Source organism: Gastrolobium bilobum, unplaced genomic scaffold (assembly GCF_033153095.1).
Source record: "Gastrolobium bilobum isolate Gb01-03AN ecotype WA unplaced genomic scaffold, APGP_CSIRO_Gbil_v1 utg5416, whole genome shotgun sequence".
NCBI classification, from domain to species: Eukaryota; Viridiplantae; Streptophyta; class Magnoliopsida; order Fabales; family Fabaceae; genus Gastrolobium; species Gastrolobium bilobum.
This window is the reverse complement of record NW_026896473.1, coordinates 140,809-154,868: the sequence shown is the minus strand read 5'-3', so window position 1 is coordinate 154,868 and position 14,060 is coordinate 140,809. Positions and strand designations below refer to the sequence as shown.

At 31.8% G+C, this 14,060-nt stretch overlaps 1 protein-coding gene across 1 annotated transcript; it reads right to left on the bottom strand.

Moving 5' to 3' along the window:
- Window positions 1-1,636: 1,636 nt before the first annotated feature.
- On the bottom strand, window positions 1,637-9,011 carry LOC133299906 (two-component response regulator-like PRR37). Its single transcript, XM_061499400.1, has 5 exons — window positions 8,811-9,011; window positions 3,313-4,068; window positions 2,366-2,551; window positions 1,920-2,033; window positions 1,637-1,744 (listed from the first exon to the last, which is right to left on the bottom strand). Exons 1-5 carry the CDS (start codon window positions 9,009-9,011, stop codon window positions 1,637-1,639), a joined length of 1,365 nt encoding a protein of 454 aa, XP_061355384.1.
- Between the last annotated feature and the right edge of the window lie 5,049 nt (window positions 9,012-14,060).

Here is a 14,060-nt window from a genome sequence, read left to right as displayed (position 1 = left end):
TAATTTTACCCTCCTATTTACACGGGGGCGTTTGGTACAGGAGAAATTTTTATTTGTCCGGGAATCTCGATTTTCAAAAATATAATTTTTATATTCAGTTTACGATAATATCTGAAAATTTAAAATTTAAAAAAATTCAGTTTCTCAAAAATCCGAGAAAAATCCATGTACCAAACGGAGGGACCACTCAAAAAATGGTGGTCCCGATTCACAATAAATTATGTCGTAGGTACGACCTCACTGGTGAGTGAGACTTTTTTATTGAAAGATTTCCCTCGTAGGGCGTCCTTTGAAAACCTAGGCGGGGCTGCTCCGTCCCCAAGCGCGCCTATTTGTTAGGCTCGCGTAAATCACTCAAAATTTTTTGACTTACCAGACAAAAAAAAGTAAACAACACCAATATTTATGTACCAACTTTCTTTTTAATATTTAGATCGGACAATGATGTACAAATTAATGATAATAGACTAATAATTGATTATGGTTATATCTTATATGAGAATCGACTTTTAGCATGATAGCTAACAACAAACATTAATAACAAATTCATACATCATTAATAAATATAAAAATGATATTAATAATGTCATTTCTCAAAATGTAAATGAATTAAATTCAAGTTGAACATTGCAACTCATAGATTGAACCTTAATTTTCCCATTTCTAATGAGTATAAATATTAAAAATAAACGCTTCGTATTAAAATAGTTATTTAATAATAATTACTCACTAACTTCATGCTTAAAGGAGTGATTAAATGTTATCAAAAAAAAAAAAAAAGGAGTGATTAAATATTCCATATATTTTTAAATAACCAATTTAATGTAAATACTTCTCTCTCACATCCATAGTCTCCAACAATAAGAATTGAAGGAAGTATTCTAGAAATTTTGGATGAGAATTTGACAAATATTCTACAAGTTACCGAAATAAAAGTGTAACTGTTTTTATCCTTTGTGGACCTTTCTTAAGAGTAGTCAAACGTCATACAGAAAAAAGTGATCTGTTGTCAACAGGTATTAGCCAACAAGAGATGCAGGCATGACCTAGTTTAGCGGTATTGCAAGGTTTATGGTTTACCATATGTTTAGTTTATGGAAAATTATTCACGCGTAAGAGGAGAGAGTTATCTTAAGTTGTAAATACATTAATAAACGTATTTTATTATTATTTTTTTAATATATGGTGGGATCCACCATGTGTTGGATCCATAGTATAAAAGGGAGTATCTCCTATAACATGAGATTAGATGCTCCCTTTATTTATATATAAAAGCGTTTATCTAATGCAATGTAAACTAAATAAAAATAATAATAATAATTGCACTTTTCTTTGCTTTCACAGGCCAATCATGTAAAATTACATAAAAGCAAGTTCCTAAATATTATAAAAGAAGCTACATCACTGGTTTAATACAAGTTATTATTCTTAGTTACAACTTAATGAAAAAGACATTATCAGCAAAAATGTTACACAGTTTCTACTTTCTGCATGTTCCTAACTCACTTATTGGTATAATATTTGGACCCCAATTATTCAGCTTCCTCAAACCATCAAACCCAGGAAGGAACAGAGCCCTATCAAAAATTTACACAAGCTAAATGTAGATATACTAGTCAAAGTCAAAACTATTAATTCAAATCCAAGATTGGATGGAATAGTTGCATTTGAAGGAGTTCACCCCACTGATATGGGCAAAGATATCTGAGGAATCCACCATATCATCATCTTCTTTCATAACTATCTGTTAAGTACAAAATGGAAGGAATATAGGATTAAGGAATTATACCATCCAATAATTGAAAAGGTAAAAGTGATAGGGAATTTTTTTTTTCTTTTTCTTTTAGACTTAGGCAAGTTGAACAACAATATCCTGTTATGAATGAATTTAACAATTAAATGTGCCAAGGGAATCTTACTTCTTTTTCATGATTGCTACAAGCTGGTCCATGACTCTCTGCAAAGTCATCATTCTTTGCAAACCTTCCTCTAACTCGGGGTCTGCTATCTGCCAATGTTTTGCGGCATGCATACTGCATAATATTTTCTTGCATCATTAGTTGAATTTTTAAAAAATATGTAGGAAACATGGTTGATAAGAAAGGAAATTATATTGAATTATGGATTTCAAATTTTGTTTCTTGATAAAAAAATCACTCCCCATTAAATCGTGAATAGTGAGGGTAGAGGTGAGAGCAATTCTTGTATACAGCCTTGCATATTTGTAAAGAGACCGTTTTCCGATTCGAACTTGTGACCTTTTATTCACAAAAGAGTAATTTTATCACTGCTCAAGGCTCTCGCTCTCTTTAAATTTTGTTTCTTGATATGCTTCTATTTTGTTGCTTCATATATATAGTAGTACCTTGATTTTCTTGCTGAAATTTCTTTCATTTCTCTTCTTCATGTATCTATGAATCTTCTCTTTCCTTTGCTCAACAGAAAGTTTTCCAACCTTTAAGGTAGAGTCCTCCAAGCTTGAGATTTCTGGTGCCAAAGTGGCAGAACTCCCAGCCCCAGCTACCAGTTTCTGACTCTCAGAACCAAATGCCTGGGAGAGAAATTACAATTATAAAGATCAATTTCTTATACAACACACAGGAAAATTGTTAAACTGTATAATAACTTTAATTAGAAACTGTAAAAAGAGATATTCACATAAACCCACCCATAAAGTGAGTCTTTCTAATGATGATGTTGTTTATTATTATTATTATTATTATTTTTAAAAATTTGCTCAAAGTTTTTATTCCTTCCTGCTAGGCCAAATTTATATTACTTTTTAACACAGGTGACTTCATAAAGGGACTGACATGTTGGTCATTGTTTGATGTATATGGTCACCTATGAGGTTTTAGCTTAGAGATTTGTGGACCATGAGCTTTACCCCAAAAAGTCCACCTGTGAAATTGCCTCTTCTAATTTTTAAGAACTTTACTGCTCCAACCTTTAAAACTTGCAAGAAGTAAGCTTTGCAGCATCAATAAAATTTCTTGGTTCATTGTACTTTCCCCCCCTCTTATTTCTGAATGCATTGAACATTTGGACTGAAATTTTTGGTTTGGTCATTGACTGTTAACTAAAAGCAATCAAAGAACCAACTACCATTGGTTTAATTGGTAAGGAGCTTGCTCTCCTTAACTAAAAGTTTCAAGTTTGAGCTCTGAGAATGAAGAAAATGGTTTTGGGAGAGTTGTCCTCTATCTAGGTTCGACTGTGCTCGAACCGAACTAGTCGAGTAATTTATGAATAGGTTGGAAAACAAAAAATAAAATAAAATCAATCAAGGATAACATTGAAAATTGCACATACCTGAAGGTCTGGTTGGTTAAACACCCTCTGAATTGAATCTGTACAACATATTCCACCATTTTCTCCTTGGTAATCCAATTCTTGTGTCTGCAGTTCAGAACCAAGTAGAATGCTCCCACCAAATAACCCAGAACTTTCAGCAGTATTAAGTGGCCTAGGAGGCATGTATGATACTCCTAAGCCAGGACTGAGATAAGAGCAAGAAGGAGATGAAGGGTTAAGAGACACATAAGAAGGGATTGAAGATATGCAATCATCTTCAAAAACAGATGATAATGGAGCCCCAATAAGTGGTGCTACAACAGGATTAGTGGGATACTGAGAGAGACCCTTCAAAACTGAACCTGATGATGAATAGAAATCAAATTGTTCCTGCTGAGTTGTTGTGATTGGAAGAAGTAGGGGAACAACAAAAGCTGGAGATGATGAGAAGTCTATGGAGGCAGAGGTGTCATTATCAATTTCTTCTTGGGAGTCAAAGATAATACACATGTTACTGCTTTTTGTTGTGTTGTTGTTGGTGTTGGTGTTGGTAGTGGTTGCAATATTACTAGATGGGGTGGTGACTATATTGCTATTGCTATTGATCTTATTGTCTACATCTAAAGCTAGAGATATATTTGTGGTATATGATGAATTTTCTTCATGGCCACAATTTGAGTTGGAGGTACCCTCAAAGTTCTGCAGAGTCTCTTGGAACAATTCAGTGTCACAAAGTTCGAAAATTCGAGCACTAATTGGGCTTGAAATTTCGTCCTGCAGTGAATGACATATAAAGGATGTAGACAACATGTTTACGAAAAACTACTTACTATAACACAGACTCAGAATAATTTTAACGAAGACCCCATTATTTATAAAAACAAACTAGAAACGTGATTCTCTATAATATAATTTTTCTCATTATGCCTTTTCATATCTGAATCCAATTCCTCTTTTTGTTGATAGACATGGGTCTGAACTGTTCTCTTTGATCAGAATAGAAATTGAAAAGCTAATATTCTCTAATCAATTGAAACTTCTGGCTTAATTTGTAGGTAGGTGTAGTGGGCATTCCAAAACAAAAAAACATGCCAAGTTACTAACCAAAATATTACTCTTTCTATGTAAAGAATAAAATGAAATAAAGCAATGTGCAAAAGCCCTATGAGGCATTCTACATGCTACTCTGGTTGGTTGCATAGTCCAGTCACTTTTAGTCCATATTTGGTGAGAAAGATAACAAAATTCTCCAAAAGGGATGGCTTTTATGAGTTATTAAAAAATAACTAAACAATGGTAGCTCAGTGCATGTGTTTGATCCTCTTCAATACTATCTTTGGGAGGGGTTTAAAGTCTTAATCTTAGAACTCGCTCCGAATCAGACTAGTCGCGAAGCGATGAACCGATTGAAATATCTAAAAAAAAAAAATGTGCTTCAATGCCTTCATGTGACACGTAGGAGCCAATGTTACTATGAAATACAACAATGTAAAAACAAAGGAAGAACCAATTGATCATGCTATGTTATTTTTGTTCTAGTAAGTGGAAATTGAAAGCCACTTAAAGGAACCCCATAATGCTGTGTTTTCCGTGTGAATTGTTTCTCCCTATCTAACTGAATAAAGAATATCAAAATTAGCAAAGCTTATACAAGAAGCCCCCAAAGAGATATATATTCCACTAGAACCGAAAGCTATGGTTAAATGGCTATTGACGGAAAATGTTACATCACTTTACTATTTTGCCCTTAGAAAATGTCATTTTTGTGGCAAGGACATCATTGTCTTGGACTTGATAACATCAAAAAAGAGTCTCTGATTCGTTCTTATTGCCAGTCAATAAACATTATGCTCACGAACCATATAAATACAGGAAAGAAAATGTTCTTTGTACTACAAATTGTAAGGGAAGCCTTCATGGAAAAATAATTTGAGGATGGCTTATGGTTTTTCTAGGATAATTAATACTTAACACTATATATATAGCTTCCAGTTACCAATAAGGGAAATATTATTCAGAATTCTCAGAAACAAATTAAGATGAAACATGTAACATACATAAACAAATCATATTCATGATTCATGCTTTGATAGAATTAATAGAGTATAGGACAGGAGGAATTAATAACAGATAATAAATCGCACCCCGGCCACGAACACTACTTGGCTTCTAAAATATAAGAAAGAGTGTCCCAAAATTATATTAAAAAAAAAATACTAGAGTGACAACAATTCTTATATGCAGTCTTATTCTCGTATATATGAAAGAATTTTGTTTCCCGAATCTCAATCTATAACTTTTCAGTGACAAAAAAATAATTTTATCACTACTCTAGACTCGTTCTCTTTCCAAAATAAAGAAAAACCCACATTCCAAACAAACTTGTGAAGTTCCATACAATTAAATAAACTCAAAAGAAAACTATTTATAGTTATAGATATTGCATGACACACAAAGATAGCTTAGTTCCAACACATGCTTTGACATTATATCTATATATACATGATTGATATAACAAGCTCGAGGTCATTACAATGGGGAGTTGCTCAGCCAGTTGCGGCAGCCGTGGCGGTGGCGGGAGAATAACATCCTGCAACATGGTGATCCTCTTGCACTGAAAGTAGGCAATGAAGGTACTCCAAATAATGAAAGTTATATGTATGAAATTATAAATGTATATACACACACTTAAAAGTGTAAAATAACATGTGTTCCTCAACTTGAAAAAACGACCCTGGTGACTAAAAAGAATGCTCGATTACAAAATTAAACCTAAAAAGATTTTTAGAAAGAGAAAAGAAAACAACACAACAAAGAGAAAAACAAAGAAAGTTGTATAGGGAGAGAGGGAGCGGTATAGGGAGAGGGGGGGGGGGGGGGGGGGGGGGGGGGGGGGGGGGGGGGGGGGAGAGAGAAGTTAAGCGTAGTTAGCTAAGATGATGGAGAGTATATGAGGGGTGTCAAAAACAGAGAAAATTAGTTATGTGCATATATAGGGAATGGCGTCAAGATTGGCACTCGCGGGCGTCAACGCGACAGCAGCGTTGGTCCATGAATTCACTTGCTTTGGTGGGTTCAACCAAAGCATTTTTTTTTTCCACCATATTATACATATATTAAAGTGCGTGAGATCTATAATTTTTTTCTTTTTTCTCTTCAATTGGTTTTATATGGACTCCACACACTTTTATATATATATGTAAGAGATAAAATTATCTCCTACAAACATAAAAAACATTAATACTTATTATATATCATCTCCCCTGAATAAATTTCTGCAAATTATCTTCTAAATTTTGCATAATGAATTTTTTATTTTAATTTTTTTAAATATTTGTTTGAAATCCTAATAGACCCGATTAAAACTACTACCATTTGGGCAAGTATTTTTTTGGTATAACTTTTTTCGGCCACTTTGTGCTAGAAGTACGGCCATAAAGGCTGCCTCCTTATTGGAATAGCAAGTGCATTGAATTTTGTCACATGAGAAAGGATGAAACTATCCCCTTAAGGAGAGAGGCACGTACTCTACCCCTAAATTTTTTTCAAAAATTTACTTTAACCAGGGTTTAATTGACAACCCAGCTACCCTTGGACAAGTAAAATCCTGATGTATTGGATAATTTTATCTTTTTTTACTTGATACACATATAGGATTAGTGTTTAAGATTTAAAATGGTATAAAAGTAGGTTTCACAGTTTTGGTCATTGTGATGAGTGAAAGTTTAAGGCACCATGAATTATGGAATGACTCTTTAATATTTTTTATTTAGTTTATTTTGTATTTAAAATAATTTACAGTTAAAATTTCAGTGGAATAACTTTGATAAATATTACTTTTTCCTTAAAAGCTAATAAAAACCAAATATGTATTTAGTATGTAAAAATATAGTATAAAAAAGGGGAATATTAATCTTATGTTACATGAGAGTATTATCTCATGCTATAGAGAGAGTTTAAGTGGGGTCCACCATTAAAAAGTAAAAAAGAAAAAGAAAAAAGAAAGGGTGCGATTTTCGATGTGAGAGAAAATGAGATAACTACCTCATGTAAAATGAGAGTAGTATTTTCCTATAAAAAATGAGTGTCATGTTTTAAATAATGCAGGAAAATATTATAAAAATGTAAACAAAATCAATGGGATCCCACATCATGTCACAATAGTGATGCACAAGCTTATTTTTTGTGCTCCAAGAGCACATGATTCCCTCCAAAAATAGAAAAAAGTGAGATATGAATGAAAATAAATATAAAGGTAAAGATAAGGTAAAAGTATTACTTTTACTACATTTGGTAAAATGAGCACCTATGATGCAGGGACATTGACACGGGAGGGACACGACACGACACAACACGCCGACACGTTAATTCTAAAAAATGACATATTTCGACACGTTGGGACACGTTTTGATATTAAATAATATTTTTAATATATATAATATAATTTATATTTAATACATATAACCAATCAAATATTCAAATTTCATAACATAAATATAAAAAATAATAATTTTTCGTATCTTGTTAATTTTTCATGTCAAATTTCAGAACAGAAAAAAATTGATTTATAAATGTTTTTTATTTTTAGTTAATAAAATAAAATTAAGACTAAAAAAAACGTGTCTGAGCGTATCCGAAAAAGTTGACCGTGTGTCCAAAAAACGTGTTGGAGCGTGTCAGAGAATTGACCACGTGTCCCAAAATATTGACCGCGTGTTCGAACGTATCGGACACGTGTCCGACACGCTATTTTTAAAAAAAATTGCGTGTTCGAGTTTCTTAGATGAGCACCAAGTACTCTTTGGTCCTGGAACACTGAAAATATTTCTGTGACACACAAGTTTGCGTCTAACAACATAAAATTGAAATAATTGGGAGAAAATATTAATACTAATTTATAATTTTCATATTTTAAAGGAGTTTTTACCAAATTTTCAGCCAAATCTCCCTTAGCGTTCCAAAATAATAATAATAACAATAATATATCATATAAAATCTAATTGGTTTATTTTGACCGCTAATCAAACAACATTTCTAACCAAAGTTAGAAAAGTCAGTGTTTGGTAGATGGGAAAATTGTTTTTTCCTAGAAAGTAACAGTGGTAATCTGATTATCCCATATTTGTAGAAGGAAATTTAAAATTTATACCGAAAAAATTATATTCCCAGAATTTTGAAATGTGAACAAAAACTCCATCTAATAATCCTATCACACGGTGGGAAAGTTTTGATTAATTTTTCTTCCAAAAGTACTTTGTTTAGTTGGGTTACCCAACTTGTCTCTCTCATCCCTGCTTCACGCCGCCATGGGTTTCAACGATGACATCGCTTGTTTCTTCAAAATTCATGCACCCAACCCCTGCAAAAATACAGCTTAATCAAAATTCCTTCTCTTGTAAAGTTTTAGATTTTGAAAATATAAATTATTTTGAAACCAGGAATCACCCTTTGGCACACGAAACTAACACAGCTATTGTAAAAATTGGCATATGAAATTTTCAAATTCGAAGTGGTACCCATTTAAGGATCCATGGTTTTGCATTCAGACCCACTGTTACCCCATCATTGTCTTTGGAACCACCAACTTCCAGTTCCAGTTCCCAAACCACTTTCTCATCATCTCTCGCAGCTTCCCTTCTCAAAGAAACCCGAGACCCATGAAAGGAATTGATGAGTTTTAAGTGTCCCACATTGCGAGCTACCAAATCCAAGTCCATTTTTGCAAAAAGACAGGCTCTGTTTGATTTCTGTTATCAAGAACAGTTTTTAAGTTTTAAAAATAATAGAACAAAAAAAAATTGTTTGGATGTGTTTTCAAAACAGCATCTGTTTTTTTGTTTTAAAAACTGAAAAAGCAAAACGAATAAGGATTTATTAATGGTATTTTTATAATTAAATCGATTTTAATTTTAATTTTAAATTATTTTGCTGTGACAATCTTGTAAATATAAGGATTCATTAATAGTATTTATGTAAATAACTACAACTTCTTTATAACTTTAAAATTAACTATATTCAAACAAGCTTTATTATTTTTTACTCTAAAATCAATTTTCAAAATTTATCCTCAAAACAGTTTATAAAAACAAAAACACATTCAAACACATCCATAGTTTCTTCTTTGGGGGTCGTTTGTGGGTTTTGTTTTTTAAGATTGTGGAAGTTGTTCTGTCATCCTAGACGAGGGGTTGGGAAGTGAGAGAGAAAGGAAGACGATGATGAGAGTTTCATCAAGGATCATAAAATTGGAAAGGGTAGTTTTGTAAAATCACCCCACATTCCCAGTAATACTTTATAATCAACCAAACATATTATCAGTAAAATTGATCCAACATTTTTGAGAATATTTTTGCCTATCAAATAACTCTTTAGTAACATTTTCGGAAAAATCAATTTCTCACCATATTCCTATAAATTGAGATTTTTGGTAAAAAAAATTTCTCCTCTACCAAACTCATATGCACACAAAAGTGACACTATATTTATTGGAGCTATGTTATAATCGTCTAATAATTGGAATAGTTCTTCTCTTGAGGCATGAAATTAAATCTTCTTGTGACAAAAATCAAAACGATATCATCAAATTCTAATATATCCAATACAATCAAGTTTGCCTTAAACTCTGTCTAGAAATCTCACCATCTCTAAACACACACTTCACCAAAATGTGTTTATCAAATAGTTACCAAAAACAAAAATAAATAAATAAAAAATAAAAGGGATAGGTTATTTTGCTACCTTTATTTTGCCTACCTCTTTTAACATTGTTAGATTACAATCTAATCCAATGGTCGAGATTCACGGGATAAAACAAATCATTTTACCACTTCCTTTCACCCACTGCCTCCCACCCTTTCTCTCTCCAAGTCTGCCTTTGACTGATTAGTTCTCCAGGTCTTGGATTTTAATTTTACTTTTTGTAAAATTTTAGATTGAGGTTTTGAACATGATGGTAGTCGAAGAGGGTGGGATGAGAGAGAAGGGGTGGGAGGCAGTAAGAGAGAGGAAGGGGTAAAAGGGTGTATTTTATCCTGCGAATCTTCACCGTTGGATTAAATTGTAATCGAACAGTGTTAAGAGAGGTAGGAAAATGTAAGCAAAATAAAGAATAACCTTTCCTAAAATAAAATAATGGAAAAAGTGTGTGTCATTTTAAGAGAGAGAGATACAAAGAGATGAGACTCATACATTTATTTTATTTTTTGTCTTTATTTTTTTAGTGGGGCCCACACCTCTTTGTGTTATCTCTCTCTTAAAAAGATTTAGACTTATGTCCTTTAAAAGGACACATTTTTTTCCAAAATAATATAGTGGAGTGAGATCTTTACCAAAATGAGTATTGAGAGAACTTACCAGCGTTTATCCACTTGGCACAATCAATAGCTACAACATCCGAAGGAATTAATTCCTTTAGGACATCACCAACATAAACAGAGATCTCCTCCAACCATCTACAGATATCTTGATTTAAGTAATCTCATTCAGTATTAATAAAAGGAGCATATCTAGATAAATGTGTGAATACAATATCATACTTTGCCACCATGATGTTGGAGGTCTACCTCGATCCCAAAAAGCTATCCATGAATGCTATAACGATTTCCCCTCATGTAATAGGAGGTACCTCAACAACTCTCCCTCTAATCACATTATCAAGTCATATGTACCCTAGTCATATTCTTCAATCTAAAAGTATCCAATTGCATTGTCTTCTGACTAAAAAAAACCCCAAAGCTATATAATATCTATTTATCCCATTGACAAAATGGTTAGAATCCTCAAATAATCTAAATTGGAAAATGTCGGAGGCTTAAGCCGAAGAAAGTCTCTCAACATACTAGAACCACTAGCTTCTCCCTGAGCTACAGGTTTTTATCCTTGCCCAAAAGTTGCACCAACTAATTACTACATAGACAAACTAGTCCTAGCCAACCAATGACTATATGAACCATATTCACTACTTGTAGAGATGGCAAAATGTGTCGTAACCTACGGGTCGATCCAAAATGACACTTCAAATGGGTCGTGTCCAAAATTGAAAAAATGACACGAATTATTCTTGTGTCGTGTCCCGAGTTGTCCCAAAAAACGAGTTTAAATTTTGGAGATTTTGACACAACCCTGCTACAAGTCATGGGTCACTCGTGTGATCCACGACCCACAGCGGGTCATATTCGGGTATGAATTTTCTTCCCATAAATGAATATGTGTCATGTTTAGGTTGGACGATTTTACACGCCGGTCAAACCTTGATACAACACAAACCTAATTCGACGACACATTTTCTACCCTTAACTACTTATCCTGTGGGTTGTGGGACTACGGCCTTCAAATAGGACTATATTAGAGGTACCCTACCATGTTCGCAATGACTGTACCTTTTTACGATGGGATGAAAACCTGAATGAATAAAATAGAGTCTCCACCGATTTTCTTCAAATTAGGAATTGGAAAACCTCTTTGTTTCTAAATTGTTCTTGAAATTTTGAGATCCGAGATTCGGAGTTTATTTATGCATAGAAAAGGGTGGAAACATAGTCACAATGCACCTCTAGTACATCCATTCAAAGAATCTTATTTTAAGTTAGTTGTGAAAATTTTTAATAAACTTTAATAATATTTGTTTACCCCAAAAAAAGTAAAATAATTATTTATGAAAACAAAAGTTAAATTAAAAAAATTATTTTTTGGATTTGACGGGAGAAATTTCACTCTGACATATCCCGTGGTGCAATGGAAAATTCAGAGCTACATTGTTCGTTAAATCCTTGTTTATAATTTAATTGATTTTTTTAAAATATTTTTTTTAATAATAAAATTTTATAAGTTAGGTATTATCTAGTTGTACAATTAAAATGCCTCTAAAAGTTATGAGTTGAAAGGGTTGTATGACTCAGCGACTCTGTTTGTATATTTTTTTAAATATAAAAAAGATTTTTAGGTTAGGGATCACCAAGTTGTGCAACTAAAATGACTCTAAAAACTACAAGGGGAACAAGTCACTTGATTTTGTGTTTTTAGAATATTTTGAAAATATTATATATATATATATATATATATATATATATATAATTATATATGGGTTCACTTTTTCTAAAGTGAATGTAGATAGCTTATCTACATTGAGCTCAAAACGACGTCGTTTTGAGGGGGAAATCAAGATATTTTTGTAATTATAATTTATTCCAGGGTTATAATAGTCTTTTTCATTATAATTTTTTAATCCAAAACGACGTCGTTTCGGGAGTGAATGTAGATAACTTATCTACATTCACTTTAGAAACATTAAAGCCTCTATATATATATATATATATATATATATATATATATGGGAAAAGTATTTTTACAGCTACTTTAGATAAGCTTATCTACAGTTACTCTTTTTTAACTAAGTATGACCAGTCATACTTAGTTATAACAATAAAGCTGTTCTTTTTTTCTCTCTCCTCGAACACTGTCGGCTGACGTGGCGGAGAGAGAAAATGCAATTTTAAAGTATGACCGATCATACTTAGTTAAAAAGGGGTAGTTGTAGACAAGGATATATGAAGTGGCTGTAGAAATATTTTTTCATATATATATATATATATATATATATATATATATATATATATATATATTTTGTGTCAAATTTGAAGTTTGACACCTCATCTGATAGTCGTTAGATCGAAAAAGATCAACGACTCTAATTTGTAAGCATGTGACACTGTTGATTTTTTTTGATCTAATGGCTATCAGATGAGGTGTCAAATTTTAAATTTGATACTGGTGTCAAAGGATCTTACCTCATATATATATATATATATATATATATATATATATATATATATATATATATATATATATATATATATATAGAGAGAGAAGGGTGTTAGGATTATTTTACACCGGTATTAGCTACACTCTCAATCTTAACCGTTAATACTATTATATCCAACGACTATGATTTATAATATATATGAACTATCAGATACAAACAAATCAATGAATTGATGTAAAATAATATTTTAACATGTTGCCAATAATATAAAATTTAAGAATCTATTTATGCATATCAAATAAGTTGCAACTTAAGGATTTTAAATAAGAAATATTTAAAATAAGTTGTAATTTTAAATTTTTTGATTATTTTATAAAAAGTAATTTTTAAGACCTAAAACTGTAAATTCTACAATTCTAATTCTTTATTAAAATTATTTATTTTATCAAACAATAAGAAAAAAAATAAAGGAACAATAAATTTCTCAACATTACTCTAAAATAAGAAGAAAAAAAGATAGACTTTCTAAATATTACACTAAAACAAGAATAGAAAAAGAAAAGAATAAAAAATAGAAATAAAAGTAAAAAAATAATAATGAAAATAAAAAAAGAAAAATTTAACTAAATAAATAACAAAAGAAGAAGAAATAAATAAATAAGTAGGCAAACTTACCTCAAAGGTGAAAAACTTAAAGTATAGAACCCAATAGATGCCCAATTACTAATCCACGATGTCCCAAGAGTTAAGCACTAAAGAGCTCCCTTAAAAATTTTATAATAAAACAACCCGAGCGCTTTTTGATAAGAAACCCAAATGTCTTTGAATGTTTTTCCTCACTTGAATAGATAGAAGGGGACTAAAAGTTGAAAAGAAAAAATTACTTTTCAATGTGGAATTTTGTAAGGAAAAGCATGGGTAATGACTTTTCATTTCCTCTTCTAGTCCTGTCTCTTCCTTATTGTCACTTTTCTTTTATTATTATCGTTTCCTTTTTTTTTCTTAA

What these genes read in the sequence shown, in the direction of transcription:
- LOC133299906 (XM_061499400.1), bottom strand. Translation starts at nt 9,011, where the DNA reads ATGGACTTGGATTTGGTAGCTCGCAATGTGGGACACTTAAAACTCATC. An exon ending in ATTTCAGCAAGAAAATCAAG is followed by an intron (nt 2,034 to 2,365) that starts GTACTACTATAT and finishes AATATTATGCAG; the next exon opens with TATGCATGCCGCAAAACATT. An exon ending in GTAGCAATCATGAAAAAGAA is followed by an intron (nt 1,745 to 1,919) that starts GTAAGATTCCCT and finishes TGTACTTAACAG; the next exon opens with ATAGTTATGAAAGAAGATGA.